At 42.7% G+C, this 17436-nt stretch overlaps 1 protein-coding gene across 5 annotated transcripts in view; it reads right to left on the minus strand.

Moving 5' to 3' along the window:
• Window positions 1–17436, minus strand: part of LOC109927921 (serine/threonine-protein phosphatase 2A 55 kDa regulatory subunit B beta isoform) — a 501083-nt gene that overhangs the window by 16099 nt on the left and 467548 nt on the right. For all 5 annotated transcript variants that reach the window (XM_048603895.1, XM_048603897.1, XM_048603899.1 and 2 more), the window contains 2 exons: window positions 14574–14751; window positions 11225–11389 (listed from right to left, as the gene is read on the minus strand). In XM_048603895.1, the coding sequence (XP_048459852.1) occupies window positions 11225–11389; window positions 14574–14751 (343 nt within the window). The remainder of the gene's footprint in view (window positions 1–11224; window positions 11390–14573; window positions 14752–17436) is intronic.

A 17436-nucleotide genomic window follows, 5' to 3' on the forward strand; every position in this document is an offset into this window, starting at 1 on the left:
GTCAAGGGATGATGGACAGGTCAAAGAGGCGGGGATGAGGCTGGTAGGTAGGAGGTGGGGGTGGGGTTTGAGGTAGGAGGAGTGGATAGGTGGGAGAAAGGATGGACAGGTTAGGGAGGCGGGGACGAGCTGGACTGGTTTTGGGATGCGGTCAGGGGAGGGGAGATTTTGAAGTTTGTGAAGTCCACATTGATACCATTGGGCTGCAGGGTTCCCAAGCGAAATATGAGATGCTGTTCCTGCAACCTTTGGGTGGCATCGTTGTGGCACTGGAGGAGGCCCAGGATGGACATGTCATCCAAGGAGTGGGAGGGGGAGTTGAAGTGGTTCACGACTGGGAGGTGTAGTCATTTGTCGTGAACCGAGCATAGGTGTTCCACAAAGCGGTCTCCAAGCCTCCACTTGGTTTCCCCGATGCAGAGGAGGCCACATCGGGAACAGCGGATACAGTATACCACATTAGCAGATGTGCAGGTGAACATCTGTTTGATGTGGAAGGTTTCCTTGGGGCCTGGGATGGGGTTGAGGGGGGAGGTATAGGGGCAGGTGTAGCACTTCCTGCGGTTGCAGGGAAAAGTGGTGGGGCTGGTGGGGAGTGTGGAGCGGACGAGGGAGTCACGGAGAGAGCAGTCCCTCCGGAAGGCACTGTGGCAAATATTTGAGCTGGATATGAGCAAGTGAGATAGGTCTACCTCTAGCGAGAAGCACAGAGAAAGTTAGAGGCTGGGGGAGGACGGAATGAGGAGCGAAGAATTGGTAAGTAAGGAGGAGAAAGTGTGTGAGTGCAAATGTGAAAGGAGTGCGGAGGTGGAATGGGTGAGGAGAGAGTAGGGGAGGGGCAATGGGGGGAGGATAAGTGGGTAGGGGAATACTATGGAGATGGAAAGAGAAAGCTAGCTAAGTCCATGAAAGATAGAAATAAAAGGATAAAGTTAAATGAAGTGGAAGGAGGCATATGCAGAGCATGAACACCAGCATGATCTGTGCCTGCGGTGTAGATACTACATAATAAGTTGCTCTATAAAATATCTTAAAATATACCATACCATGTTTCTTTGTAAGAAATAGCCACCTCTGTGCATCTTAATACTAAAATCATACAGTTCAGTATGTTCAAGTCTTTCAATAAACACGTTGGTAGAATTTTATTGCAGTAAATTATGTACAAGCTATGTGAGCTGCACGAGCTCCTATTCATTTGGCTAGACAAATTCCTGTCATTGGTCTCAGCTCAATCCCATGACAACCGACGGCTGCAGAATGTAATTATCACCTCATCACATCTAATAATTGGGCCTGCTCTGATAGACTGCAGTGTCCCACACAAGGGTCATTTCTTCATGTGAGCCCACGGCCATGTGAGCTGATCACGAAAAAGAACCTTCCATTCCTGGACAGGTGGATCAATCACATCCATTTAATCGGGAAATTGGGAAAATGGAATCACAGCTTCCAAACTAGACAATTATTCAGGCTTAACCGCTCCATGCTGCAAGGTTAATGTTATCAATCAAAGATGTAGGATCCATACAGGAGTAGGTTGAGGCTATGAAACTGGCTCCTGACACTGTACTGCAGTAGAAAATTATTTTCTCTCTTCAAGCATCCACCTAACAAGGTCCAAGTCTGTCTGTAAAACCTACATCTGATTAAGATTTTGGTCACCTACAGTGTGGAAAGAAGCCATTCGGTCCATCAAGTCAGCACTGACCTACCTAAACCCAGCCCCCTACCCTGTCCCTATAATCCTGCATTTACCATGGCTAATCTACTGAGCTCTGCACATGCCTGGACACTAGACAGCAATTTAGCATGGCTAATCCACCTAACCTGCACATTTTTGGACTGTGGATGTAAACTGGTGGAAACCGACGTAGGCATAAGGAGAACATGCAAACCCCACACAGTCACCCAAGGCTGGAATCAAACCTGAACCTGAACCTGGGTCCCTGGTGCTGTGAGGCAGCAGTGCTAACTACTCAGCCACTGTGCTGTTTCCATTCTCAGTTTTGAGAATGTTCCTGTAAAGCACTTTTAGGCAGTTTACTAAAGTAAAGGCACAAAACAAACACAAATTGCTGATCTACTGAGAATTGCTGAAGTCAACACTGCTATCACCTGAGGTAGATTGAGACTCAGAAAAAATCACAACAAACTTTATAAATTTGGAATTGTGCAATACGTTCAGTTCTGAGTGAGTCTTATATACAATTCACTGAAGAACCTGCACACATTGAGGTATGTCATTTGGTCATACAAGGCAATGTTAAAGAGTTATGCTATAGAAATATAAAGATATTTACAGCACAGAAAGAAGCAAGTTGGCCCAAACTGGTCCACACTAATATTTACACTTCCCATGAGCCTCCACTATATCTACTTTCTTTCTCGTGTACTTAACCAGCTTCCCTTGAAATATATCATAGCCATTTGCCTTAACCACTCCCAGTGGTATGGAGCTCCACATTCTATCCAGTCTCTGGGTAAAGTAGCTTCTCCTGAACATTATCAGTGACTCCCCTATTTTTATGATCTCCCCAACAACTGGAAACATCTACTTTATCTCTATCCTGTCAAACACTTGGGTCTCATACACCATTTATTTGTTCAATTTTTCTTGCCTAGTTTCTTCCCACTCTTTCAATAAATCTGTAGTTTGCTGCACGTGTTTGCATAGATTTATCCTGGTTCATTACTCAGTGAAGGTCTTTGATAAATTTTATACGTAAGTGCCAGCCATACAAACATAAGGATCCTTACAGCTAAGCTAAACCCTGTTCTACTGTCGTTCAGGTGCACAATTTTCATCTGGCACTAGTGGATAGCTGTCTTTCCTATTGCTATTTACCATTGAGAAGATGGTACTGAGTTGCCTTCTTCAACCACTGCAGTTTGTGCAGTACATTTAGGAAGGCAGTTCCAGAATTCTGACCCAGTAGCAGTGCAGGAATGGTGATCTACTTCCAGATCAGGATGACATGAGTCTTGAGGGTTGTGGTGTTACCAAATATCTACTACCCTTGTCCTACTAGACAATCTTTGTGACACTGTTCGACTTTGCTCCTATCCCAACTCAGCTGCTGTTGAAACCATCATCCGTGTTTTTGTTACCTCTGAACTTAATTTATCCTTGATCTGTGGCTGGTCTCTCACATTCTACACTGCATAAACTGAAGCTCATCTCAAACTCTACCATCTGTTTCTTGTAGTGAGTCCTGTTCCCCAATCACTATCTGCACTGACCTACAGCAACTCCCTGTCAACCAACATGCTTCTAAAATTCTGTTTTCAAATGCCTCATTGGCCTCACTCTTCCCTATCTCTGAAACCTCCTCCAACTGTACTATCTGACTTCTGGCCTCCTGTGCATTCCTAATCATAACTGCTCCAGTATTAGTGGCATGCTTTCTGCTGCTTTGGCCCCAAATTCTGTAATTATCTCCTGATATCTCTTCAAAGACTTTTGAAACCTATTTCTTTGGCCAAACCTTTGGTCATTTGACATCTTATTTTCTTATATAGCTAGGTTTACCTTGGAATGATTCATTATGTTAAAGCTGTTACGTAAGTTGATGACACTCTTGCACACAGTGAGGAAGCTCTGCACTAAGGGAGATGCCATCTTCAATTTCAGCTATGAAACTGAGCCCGTATTTGCTCTCTCAGATGGGCATACAAGATCCTAAACTCTTATTCTGAAGAAGAGCAGGGGAGTTATTCCTGGAGTCAAAGCCAATATGTTTCCTCAACCAAAATCAGTTAAAACTGATGATCTGGCCACCACGAGAAAGTTTTCCTCACACAAATTAGCTGTCACATTAGCTATAACAGTGTCTAAATTTCAAAAATGTAAAGTGCTTTGAGGGGTCCAGTGATTGTGAAAGGTGCTATATAAATGCAAATATCTTTCATATAAGTTAGAAAGAGTTAATTTCAAGAATGGTGGATTACAAAGGCAAGGAAATGGTACTTCTGTTGCATAGATTACAACCTGGTTCAATCCCACATTTAGAAATCTGTTCTCGACAGCACACAACAGGAAGCTGCTATTAGCCTTGGAGTGGCTGCAGCACAGAATGATAAACTTAAATCAGAAAGTGCGGGAGAATCTCAGCAGGTCTGGCAGCATCTATGGAGACAGAAACAGTGTAACGTTTCAAATCTAGTGTGACTCTTCTTCAGACAAGTCATGTTCCAAAGAAGAGTCATACTGGACTCAAAACATTAACTCTGCTTCTCTCTCCAAGATGCTGCCAGACCTGCTCAGTTTCTCCAGTCTGTTTTTATTTCAGATGTCCAGCATTCGCAATATTTTGTGGCACGGTGGCACAGTTATTAGTACTGTTGCCTCACAGCGCCAGGGACCTAGGTTTGATTCTACCCTCAGGCAACTGTTTGTGTGGAGTTTGCACATTCTCCCCATGTCTGTGTGGATTTCCTCTGGGTGCTCTGGTTTCCTGGTTAAATCCCACATTTAGAAAACTGTTCTCCCACAGTCTAAAGATGTGCAGGTTAGGTGGATTGGCTATGCTAAATTGCCCGTAGTGTTCAGGGAATGTGTAGATTAGGTGGGTTATGCGGGATGGGTCTGGGTGGGATGCTCTGGGGGTTGGTGTGGACTTGTTGGGCCTGGGGGCTGTTTCCACACTGTAGGGATTCTATAAAAAAGGAATAAAAAGTTACATTTATTCACCAGAATGAGACCAAGTTAACAAGGTAACATAGTGAAGGCAAGATGGAGAAACTTGGTTTACACTGTGTTGAGTATGGCAGAATAATGGAATGATATGATTGAAGTGTTTACCATGTTGAAAGAGTAGATAGTGACTAATTACTTCCACTGTTAGAGAAAATCAAGAATTAGGGGACATAACCTCAAAATAAGAGCTCTGGTATATAGAAGGGAAATCAGGTATCTTAACGGATAGTAAAAATATGCAATTCACACCATCACAGGTTTGAGGATACTGATTGATAATCGGTGCTTTCATGACAGATCAATGGGTTTCCGTTAGATAAGGGTATCACTGAATAGGCAGCTAAGACTGGCAAATAGGATTGAGACAAAGATCAGCAATGCTCAATTTTAATGGGTCTACCATTCAGTTTTTCTGAAGAAAGGTCTAGGCCCGAAACGTCAGCCTTCCTGCTCCTCCTATGCTGCTTGGCCTGCTGTGTTCATCCAGCTCTACACCTTGTTATCTCTACACCTTGTTATCTCAGATTCTCCAGCATCTGCAGTTCCTACTATCTCAGGAGCTACATAGTACTAGGTTCTTGGGTTCCTTTTCTTAACATCACAGTCACAAATGACAATTAATATAATTTCCTTCTAACCTCATTCCTGAATTATTTCTTCAACATTACAATACTCAGTTTCTCATTATATGGTTATTATCATTCATTTCCTTAATGACTTGGAACACACAATTCACTGCACCTTGCATTGCGTTAAGATGAGAGCTGATAACTCAGTGCTCTCTAAAGAGCTTTATCTCTTCTCCTTTTAGTTTGGAAGCAATTAGCTTTCCCACGGAGTGTTGCTAACTCAGTTATACATGGATCTTTCGCCACTCAGGCTGCTGACTTGAAACCTTAACTCTATTGCTCTCTCACAGACACCGCCTGACCTGCGGAGTGTCTCCGGTATTTTTTGCTGTTATTCTCTTTTTGAAATTTCATCTTGATTGCATTTGATCTGTTTCTGTACTTCAGTTTCCACCTTAGTTGCAGTTGAAAAGAATCGCCTTCCTGGATGATTCGATTTATTTGACTTGAACTCTCTTGCAGTTGGATAATAGAATCATAGTATGATACAACACAGGAGGAGACCATTTGGCTCATTGTGCCAGTAGCAACACTTTGAAAGAGCTATGCAATTAGTCTCACCCCCCTGCTATTCCCCCAAAAGACTGAAAAAATTCTTCCTTTCAAGTATTTATTTAATGCCCTTCAGAAAATTATTGTCAAATCTGATTCTGTCAATCTTTACAGATGGATCATGATTCACTGTTTAAAGAGAATTTTCATCTCACCTGATTCTTTTGGCAAACACCCCGAAAAAATATGCAATCTTTTTAATCCACCTAGAAAACTGATTCACCATAACACAGTTCAAAGCTTTCTGACTGTATAATGCATTCCAAGCTTTCCATATGGCACATAAATCCTTTAAGTATGATACTTAGTCCCTGTAACACAATATTGATATAAAGCAATGTATTTTCCATACACACATATCTCTGCTGGATGTGAGTGATGAAACACCAGTGCTCTGATCCAATCTCTTAATAACATCCTTCACCTGACAGGTTTGAATGATGTACATTGCTTATCAGATCCTTAACAAATATCACAATCATAATGTGATGAAGCATTCACGTGGAAAGCACTGATGGACAGTGAATGATAGATAGGCCACAGCAACCGAATCCAGCTGAGATGGAGGGGGAGGAGCAGTGGGAAGGGGATTAAGGATGAGACAGAATAATGAAGACAGGCAGGACATTTGAAGAAAACCATGAGCTGGGAAATTCCTCTATGGCACTTTATTAATCATACACGACAAATTCCAGAGAATTTGTTGCCACGCAAGGCAGAATGGCAGAACGTATAATATAGGCTTCAGAAAATAATACATAAAGAATGCAAAGTGAAAGAGCCAAGGTCTATAGTGCAGATACTGTCAATGTTCGAAAGGAGAAGGTAGGGCAGCAATGATGGCAAGGCAATGGCAAGTTTTGAAAAGCTTGTTGATTGTGTGAGGAAAGGAGGTTAAAGAATTAGACTTGGAGCCAACGTTTTCATCAGGTTGCTGGGGAACGAGAGGGAGCATAACTCGGAAAAGGAATAACAAAAGGAAGTACCACAAATCTCTGAGAAGAAAGTGGATTAGATTTCTGAGATGCTGTATGTTTCTTTATGAATGATTGGATTAAAAAATCTGGGCCATATTATATCACAAGAGCTTTGTGAAGTATTTCTTGATCTTAGCCCTCAAGGCCACATCTATCCATTCTGGTTAGGACCTGTGCAACACCAAGACAGAGAACTATGCACATTCAGCACTTTATAGAACCACAGAATTATACAGCAAAAGGTGGAGGCTATTTGACCCAACTCGCTTGTGTTGGCTGTCAAGTGCTTATCCATTGAAGAGTCTTTTTCTGTTTAGCCTGAAGGCTGATGCTACACTAAGGGACCCTGCAATCCCACACTAAAACCCTATGCCTGAGGGTCAAACTCGATGTCAGTCAGCTGGTTCACCACTGAGGAGGCTGCAGAATCACATCCTCTCCATGAAAATCTCACAGACACAGAATCTCACATAAATATAAGCCATGGTTATTTTTATCCCTTCTAGTTTGCAGTTATTGAGGCAACTGCAGGATTCTGTTTACTGTCCAGACAAGCCTAATTAAACCAGTGCAAATGTTGTCAAACCAAGGAATTTGGATCTGTTTGGTTTAAGCCAACTGTGAGGACACTATTGCTCATATCCCTACATTCCCAAAAGCATACTTTCATCAGTATTTTTTCCTGTGTTTCAGCCAACTTCCTATCCATCATGTCTCTCGCTCTTCTATTCGAGTCTTAATTTTATTAGCAGGTGTCCTATGTGGTAACTTGTGAAGGAAAACCCACCTATAAAAGATCTACATTGTTATGATTACTAACAAACTCTTATTTCCACATAGGTGGGTAGATGACAGTTTTGTAGCTGAATGGAACAGCTTGGTTATGGGAGTATTAAGTTCTGGAACACATATCTTCATCATTATTGCCAGAATGTTGTCAGGAGACCATGGGATTTGCAGTGTCCACTGCCTTCAGCAGCTTCGTAATATCATGTGGAGTGAATTGAATTGGCTGAAGACTGGCATGTGATGTTGGGTTCCACTGGAAGAGGCTGCGATAGATTGGCACTTTTGGCTGAAAATTGTTGCAAATGGTTCAGCCTTGCCTTTTGACTGATGTGTTGGGCTCTTCCATCATTGATGGGGATATTTGCAGAACCTCCTCCTCCAGTGAGTTATTTGATCGCCCACACCATTCATGACTGGATGTGGCAGGACTGCAGAGCTTAAATCTGATCGGCTGACTGTGGAATCACTTAGCTCTGTCTATCACTTACTGCTTATGCTGTTTGGCATGAAAGTAGTCCTGCTTTTTAGCTTCAGCAGCTGCTGCTGCTCCTGGCATGTCCTCCTGCGCTCTCCAGTGAACCACACTGATCCCCTGGCTTGATGGTAATGGAGGACTGGGGGATATGCTGGGCCATGAAGTTTCAAATTGTGTTGGAGTATGATTGTGCTGCTGCCGATGGCCTACAGCACCTCATGGATGCCCAGTGTTGTGATGCCAGATTTGTTCAAAGTCTATTCCATTTGGCACAGCGATAGTACCATTCAACAAAATGGAGGGCGTTGTCAATGTGAAGACAGGACTCATTCTCCTCAAAGATTGCGTGGTAGTCATTTTTACTGATACTGTTGTGGACAGATGCATCTGTGGCAGGCAAAGTAGTGAGAATGAGGTCAAGTATGTTTTTCCCTCTTATTAGTTCTCTGACTAGCTGCAGCAAACCCAGTCTAGCAGCTATGACCTTTAGGCCTTAACCAGCTCAGTCAGTAGTGCTGTTGCTGAGATAGTCTTGAAATTCCCCAGCCAAAGCACATTCTGTGCCATCTTCAGGGCTTTCTCCAAATGCTCTTCAACAGCGAAGAACACTGCTTCATCAGTCAAGGGTCGGTGTTAGTTGAAAATCAGCAGATGGTTTCCTTGCCTAGATTGACCTGGTACCATGAGACTTCATGGTGTACAGAGTCAATGTTGAGGGCTCCCACTGCAACTCTTAGTGCTTAGCACTGCTGCCTCAGAGTGTGGGACCCAGGTTCAATTCCTTGGGCAACTGTGGAGTTTGCACATTCTCCCCGTGTCTGGGTGGGTTTTCTTCAGGTGCTCCAGTTTCTTCCCACAGTCCAAAGACATGTGAGCCTAGGTGGGATGGTCTTCAGAGGGTTGGTGTGAACTCAATGGGCTGAATGGCTTTCTTCCACACTGTTATACTACTGTGCTGCCTTATCTGCTGGTCTGTCCTGCCTGTGGGACAGAATAGACCCAGGAGTGCTGGTGGGATTGACGGTCTGGGAAGGTGTGTCAGTTATGATCTGAGAGTACGACTATGCCAATGCCTATCTATGACTTAACCAGTCAGTGACAGTTCCAGTTCTCCTAATTTTGGCACTAGTCTCCGTATGTTAGTAAGGAGGACTTTGCAGGGTTGACAGGGCTGAGTTCGCTTTTGTTGTTTCCAGTGTCTTAGTTAGTACCAGGTGGTCTGTCTGGTTTCATTCCTTTTTTGAAACCATCTAGTGGTTTCTGCAACTGAATGGTTTGCTAGGCCATTTCAGTGGGCAATTAAGAGTCAACCACATTGAGTGGATCTGTCACATGTTGGCCAGACTGGGTAAAGGTGGCAGATTTCCTTCCCTAAGGGATATTGGAGAATCAGATGAGGTTTTATTTCAATTGACAGTGGTGTGTATTATGGTCACCATTTAGTAAATTCAAATTCCACCATATTCTGTGTGATTTCAACAAATTCCCAGAACAATACACGGGTCTCTGGATTACGAGTCCAGTGACAATTGCATTATGCCATCTCTGCCCCCAATTAGTTATGAAGGATCTGAAATTTAGTGTTCTCCTCCCTCCTCCTCCTGTTCACCGGCAAAAGAAAGGCCATACATTGAAGATTGGAGTAAGGTTATCCCAGATTCCGCATTGTCTGTAGAAGGGTACTACTCTAATACAAGAAATGGAAGGTCAAAGAGCAAGCCTTATCTTTCAGTTAGACACTTGCCAGCTGTCTGACCTCAACACACAGATCATTTGAAGGTCGGTTGGGGCCAACACGTTAACACTGATTCTCTCTCCACATATGCTGCCAGACCTGCTGAATTTCTCCAGCATTTTCTTCATTAGTTTCAGATAATAACCCATACTCCAATTTTATCGTGTAGCAGGGGTTCTGATAATGGTTGTATCTATGCTTTCCTCTTGACCTGTCCTGCACATCCTCTGGTCATGTCTCTGTGCTACTGGTTCCATTACCATATACTTCAGTCCTGCACCATCATCACTTCTGCCATTTAATTTCTCCTGCCTACCACCCTACTTAGAGCTTCCCTATTGTTCTTTCCTTCCAGCTCTCTCTCTTTGTACTCATTTTTTATTACATTTTACTATTTTATGATTTTCAAAATTATTATTTAGTAATTCAATTCAATTCAATTTTAACATACCACTGTAAAGGGGTTTGAACTCACATGGAATAATAGAGTTTTACAGATGTACAGCGTGGAAAGAGAGATTCTTCGATCCAACTCGCCCATGACGACCAGATATCCAAAAGTAATCTAAAGCCATTTGCTAGCATTTGGCCCATATTTCTCTAAACCTTTCTTATTCGTAAAATCATTCAGACGCTTATAAATGTTGTAACTGTCCCAGTCTCCACCAACTCCTCTGGCAGTTCATTCCATATACACAACACCCTCTGCATGACAAAGCTGCCCCTTAGGTCCCTTTTAAATCTTTTCCCTCTAGTTTTGGACTCCCCTATCCTGGGAAAAAGGCCTTGGCTATTCACCTTATCCATGCTACCCTTCACGATTTTATAAACTTCTATAGGATCACCCCTCAGCCTCCGATGCTCCAAGGAAAATAGTCCCAGCCTATTCAGCCTCTCCCTATAGCTCAAACCCTCCAAATGGCAACATTTTTGTAAATCTTTTCTGAACCCTTTCAAGTTTCACAACATCTTTCCTATAGCAGGGACACCAGAATTGGATGCAGTATTCCAAAAGTGGCCTAACCAATGTCTTGTACAGCCATAACAAGTCCTCCCAACTCCTATACTCAATGTACTGGCCACCCTGGGCTTCATGATTACAATGACATTGCCACTGTGCTACTTTTTCCCTATAGTGCAACTACTGATTCTGTGGTTCATTCTCTCTCTCCCTGTGCAGAACTTCTTGTCTCCACTTGGCTGCTCCTCAGACGTCACATCTAAATATTCAGAGCTCTCCTGCCTGGGGGAGATGGAATCACCAATGGGTACCACCCCCCAGTGTCCATTCTTCAGATCGACCACTGAAGAAGACCTTGACCTGTGACCAATTCTGTTAACGAGTGGCACACTGAGGTGGCTACTTACGTTTGGAGTGTTTGTCACATAGCGCCGATGCTCGCATGTCACACAGTCGAATCGTTCCTTTACTGCTACTATACACAAACATGTTACACTGGTGCGGATGGAATTCTGCTGCTGTAATCACCTCTGTCAGCTCCTCCATGTTGGCTGGCTTTATATCTACAATATCTGGAAGACCGTGATTGAAGGAAACAACCAGCCTGAAATGCAGCGTGTACCACCCCACTGCCTACTCATCATATAACGTTATACTTTACCTCTTGCATCCTGGATACATAGAGATCTGAAAGGGGCATAGGTTTCAAGTTGATAACCACCATTTCCCATCACTATGCTGTGTGAGACTTAATGCCTACACTACAACAGTGACTACACTTCATAAAATGCTTTACAGCCACTGAAAAACTTCTTGATGTCACAAGAGACATTATATAAATTCAAAACTATCTTCCTTTCCATATTCATTAATAGCAAATAAATGCAACTCACAATGTATGACTAATGGGCTTTAATGCAAAATACAGTGTACAATGAATCTTTCACTTTTACTCTGTAAGTGAAGGAGACCTGCATTTTGAAACAGACTGTAATTATTTGTATTCTGAAAGGTTCGTAACTGTGCAGTCCTCTGATTATTTTATGCTTCATTTTTATTTTAATGAGGACCCATAATTATGCTACAAATTAAATAAGTAATCATAATTCACAGCATCACAATTCTGCACCTGTTGCCATAGTGATTTTTTCAATAAACCAATTATTAAATTATCTGATTCATTAAAAAAGGATAACGGAATCTTAAAGAGGCTGAAATGCAAATGGTGGATGTTAATTCAACTGAAGTAAAGTATAATATATCCACAGATCCAGGGTACTCGGGGCAAATGTAGAACCTCAGAGCATTGCTCCAGCATGGATCAGCTCATTAGCTACAAAAAAGTTAGCTAGACAATCTATACTTTGTACGTAAGATATGTAAAACACCAGAACATGGATTCAAGCAAATCCAAGATAGAAAAGAAAACATAGTGGCATTTATTTCAAGAGATGGTGCTTTACAGAAAACAAGTTAAAACTTCTGTTCATTATTCATCAACCGTAAAGGATTGATCAATTGACAGTCAAGGATTATTCAGTTCAGCAATTAGAAGTCTATTCATTTGCCCATCGGGTGTCGAGTGACCAGTGGTGGGAGTCTGGGGGCGAGGGGCGGTCCAGAGGCAGATCAGATTCAGCCAGAATTGGCAACTCTAATTGGAGGGCAAAGGTCAGAGGGCTTGTCCCTCAGTTAAATTGCTACCCCCTTGCAAAGGAATGACATGAAATATACAACACAGAAATAGACCACTTGGCCTAACAGGTCTATGCCAACATTTATGATCCACTCAAACCCACTCCGCGCCCCCTCTTTTCATCTAAGTACACAATTGAAGACATTTGTTGCCAGTATAATTGGGCTGTAAAGGTTACTTGTGATTCAGAGAGACAATGAGAACCAAAACTGAACCACAACAAGCTCTACTAAATGGCAAAACAGGTGTATATATTTAGCCCACTTAACTTTTATGCCACTCTGTCAAGAGGTTAATATACACCTACAACTGACTGTTGCAATATGAAGGAAACTAACAACTGAATAAGTAGTTCAAATGAAAATAGTTTTCACCCTCAAAGCCTTGTTTGAACTATGATTTAATTTTCTTAGTTAGTTCTGGATCGAACTTCAAGCACAAAATAATCTAAAAACTTTTCCTTAACTATTTGACAGCCTGTAGTAGGCTCTGAAGCACCTGATCAGCTTCTGGAACACCAGCATTCTGCTAAAGTTATTGCAACCAAAAACAAATCTCTAAAGTGGTTATGTTCCTTGCCAGGATTTATCTTTCCCATAAAGTGAGCCAAATGGAAGTCAAGGTAACGGAGGTGCAAGTGGACCCTTGAGGCAAACCCATTCCCAAGTTCGACCAGGCTGCAGCTCTGAGTACTACGGGGTCCAGTAAATCCACTTACTACTGATCAGGATTTTAAGTCCTCCCCTCACTGGTACAGGACATAAAGGGGCTGGTGTCAGATGGAGCAAGATCTGTTACCACAGAATCAGTATCAATAATTATTCTCATCAATCATGGGTTGTCACAAACTCATGCGAGTCCCAGGATTGGGACATGGTGATGCCTATTAAATCTCACAGCATAACATCTACAGTTGACATGGAGGAGAGAGAGAGTGACACATCAAAATGTGTTTCTGACACTGCACTGAGAAAGTTGATTGAAACACAAGTTCAATTTACACCAGGCTCCTTGATAGGTCAAGGCATTCCCCTTCTAAATGCAAGGAAAGTCACCATCTTCTACTCGCTGATTGCTCATCCTTCCTGTTCAGAAAGGTTGGGCAGTTTTGCATGGAGGTGAAAGGAGTCTCACCCATTGGATGGAAAGGTGATGAGAGCCTCGCATCACCCTTTTCAAGGTGTTCTACCGAGGTACCTTGTTGGATGCAGCAGCATTCCCTGGAAACAAGAACCCTGGGGGCTGGGAGCTCCGGCCTGCTAACAGCTGCCAAGTAACCCAGAAGTGGGGAACTCTGTCTAATGGCAAGATTAACAGGAAGAAAGGAAATGCTGCTGCTAGTACCACATCCACCCGAGGTGGAGACACCCACCTCCTTCCTAAGTCCAGGTTCTTTAAATAGGCACCCAATGCCTTTAAAATGGGAACACTCCCAGCCTGCCCTGGGATTGCATGCTCCCTAATGGAGAGCGCCCCCCACTGCCAAAGGATTAATACCAGTGATGGTGAGGTAGGACTCTAAAATGGGCACTGACTGCCTACATAAGGCCTCAAATGGTAGCAGAGTGGGAAGATCATCCACAGGACTTTCTGACACAGACTTAATTGGGGCAGAAGCAGGAAGGCAGCAGGCTCTCTACTCAACAAAATCCCATCTGACTCAACACTCCTCCACACCCTCAACATGCCATGGGTGAGGACATTATTAAGTCCCATCCTTTGTGTATGAACTGAATCAGACTTTGATTTGATGCTTCCCATGGTTTAATAGCAGCCAGTACTCACCCTATTGAGACGCACATGGGGTAAGGATACTTGGCTGAGGTACTGAAGGAAACCTGTGAAATTATTTAAGTGACAGTTGGAACATCTGCGCAAAGAGAGGAAGCAAATTGGAATTTCTTTTTTAAGATACAGATTAAATTAAAGGCCACTTATTTGCTCCATTTGTGGTCCCCATTCTATCAGACACTATCATGCACCAATATTCCATTGATCATAATCTCAGTCATGTGAAAAAGATTGCTTATTGATGAAACATGCTTTCAGTTCAAGGATACTGAAGCTTCGGTTGGTAATCTCCAGGTGCCAAAGGTTTATCCTCAAGTCATCTGCTGACATGTAAGTCTCATAGTCACTATTTACGGAGATGGAGTTGATGTGATATGTGTGAGCATTGGCAAACACCCTTCGAGGACTGGCCTCCACCATCAGATCCATGGGCCTCAGCACCGGCACCTGGGGACAGAAACATACATCAATTTGAGAAACAAAGTACAGAGTCCCACAGTACATCAGGCCAGCCAACACTGTAGCCGCAAACTGTGTTCCTCTCGTCTTTACACAACATACAGAATAGATACAGGCCAGTTCATGTTCTAGTTTGTACTCTACATGAAACTCCTACAATTCGCTTCACTTAACTATCAACATAATTATGGGCTGAAGGGCCTGTACTGTGCTGTACTGTTCATAAATTCTATGCCTTTCTCACTCTCACGTATTTTTCTAACTTACCAAGAAAGGCATCTATGGCACTCTCCTCAACTCCTCCTTGTGGAGATGAGTTCCCTGTTCTTATTAGTGATTGTTTTTCATACTGGAGATGGGGAAGTGCTATCCTGGCACAGATAGTGGAAAGAAAAGGAAGAAAAGGCATATGGTCTATCACTGGGTCTAGAGTCACATGCGGGTAAGGATGGCAGATTGACAAAGGGTTTTAGCCCGAAACGTTGATTTACGTGCTCCTCGGATGCTGTCTGACCTGCTGTGCTTTTCCAGCCTCACACCTATAGACTCTGGCTTCCAGCATCTGCAGTCCTTATTGTCTCAGATTTCCTTCCCTGATGCGCATTAGTAGTGACAAGCTCTTACAACAATCAGTGATAGTTTCACAGTCATCAATATTGAGACTAGTTTATTAACAGAACTAAAGTTCTACCCACTGTTGTGGTGAGATTGCACTAATGCAGCACTAATTCAGGTCTCTGGATTATCACTGTTACACCAGCATATCCCTGATCAATTTCAGCGATCTCTTCTGGATAGTGCAGTTGCCTATGGCTCTTCAGTATGTGGGCAGGATTGGGCTGCTTATCTGCAAGATCTCTGCACTGCTGAATCCAATGGGCGCAGGAGAAGGGGTCATCAGAGAGTGTGGAGCCTGTCTCAGCCAGGATGTTCAGGGAGTGTGACAAAGCATTGGGGAAGAGCTGAACACGACAGTGTTATTTTAATGACGCCACCAATGATGAAGTTTCTTGATGATTAATGTTCATCTTATTTCAAAGCAATTCCAAAATAAAAACGAGAAACAAAGTTATTGAATGTGACTTACTTTAACCTGAAATATTCCTGGATGTTACTGAAAGTCTTTAACAAACAAGCTGGAATTTCCACCAGTTCCATTAAAATAGTTTGCAATCTATTCATGTCATCAGGGCCTTCCTAATCATCTAGAGCATTAGCTTCCAACTCTGTGCCATTAATCATGTTGCATTTGCAGCAGTGAGTATGATTGTACATGGAAGTATGAGTGCGCCTGTGAGCAAGTATGAACATTTGGGTATGTATGCACATACATGGCTCAATAGGAGTGGGTACATGCAAATGTATACATGGGCAGGTGTGTGTGTGTGTGTGCGTGCGTGCGTGAGAGAGAGAGACAGAGACTGATTGATTGAGTGCACGTGCACACTCTTATCTCCAAGACAGAGTCATCCACAGATGCCAAGTCACCATTGGGACGCCAAGGGTGGAGTGACAGCAGGGTCTTGACAGCACCCCATCTGAGCTGTGGCTGCAAAAGACACATTGGCCAATGTGGCGTGACAAAAATCAGCGATGCATTATTCAGCATGGCTGGATATTACCGAATGCCTGGAGTCGCAGGTTGAGCTGTTTGTTCTGAGGTGAAGCAAACCTGATTGTCAGTCAATCAGGCAGTCAACTCTGTCGGGGAAAGGCACCACTGCCTCGCCAGCAGAACCTACTGGGCAAGACAGAGAGTTCTTACTGAATTATTGAATGAAACCCAGTGACCCGTCTCTAATTAGTCATGCAACTTCAAAAGGTCTCCAAGCACAATGAATCAAGTACTGATCTATTTAACATGACTGTCAGACAGTGCACACGCCACAGCAAGATGAATTACGTTGAACAAATAATCTATGATTTTTGTTTTACTCAGTTATGCTGCACTACTCCAAACATTCTACAGGCACACATTACGGTAAACTTGGGAAAGAAGTTAATTGTCTTTTTGCTATTCTTTCTTTTACCTTTAATCTCAAATATACCTCTTAATGTTTAACACCAATCTGACTGATGGGTGATCAGTTTTGAGATCCAATTAAGTCCTAACTATTTGTGGCATTCCTTTCATTACTTTTATAAAGGAACAATGTTCTGTTTCAGAGGCGATATTAAACCACTGCAGTGGTTGACACTGATGGATGTTACTGTAGCAGTACCAGAATAAGAGCAAGTGCTTCTGGTGCCTTTGGCAATGTCCCTTCCTTAACCAACACCACAGATTTAGATAAAAATGATGCTTTTGCCGATGGAGGGTATGTTTGCCTATGTTGCATGGCTGAACGCTTTGAGATTGTGTTTAAATGATTGACCCACCATTACTTAGTTTGTTTGCTGTAGGATCTTACGGTGCATAAAATGGCTCCATGTGCTTCCCAAATTTGCAACAGGGTCAGTAACTAGACGACAGGCTTGAGAGTTGGCAAAAGATTGAGAAGTGATGTGTGGACGTATTACATAATGATCAAGAACATGTTGTCCGTACTGTGATTAAAATAAATTCAATAATAACTTTCAAAAGAGATGTATATATTAGGGAAAACTCACAGGAACTTAGGAAAAGATCAGATAAATGGGACTATGACTCAATGACTGCACTCCATTAGCTAC

The sequence above is a fragment of the Rhincodon typus genome, chromosome 12 (assembly GCF_021869965.1).
Source record: "Rhincodon typus isolate 14 chromosome 12, sRhiTyp1.1, whole genome shotgun sequence".
NCBI classification, from domain to species: domain Eukaryota; kingdom Metazoa; phylum Chordata; class Chondrichthyes; order Orectolobiformes; family Rhincodontidae; genus Rhincodon; species Rhincodon typus.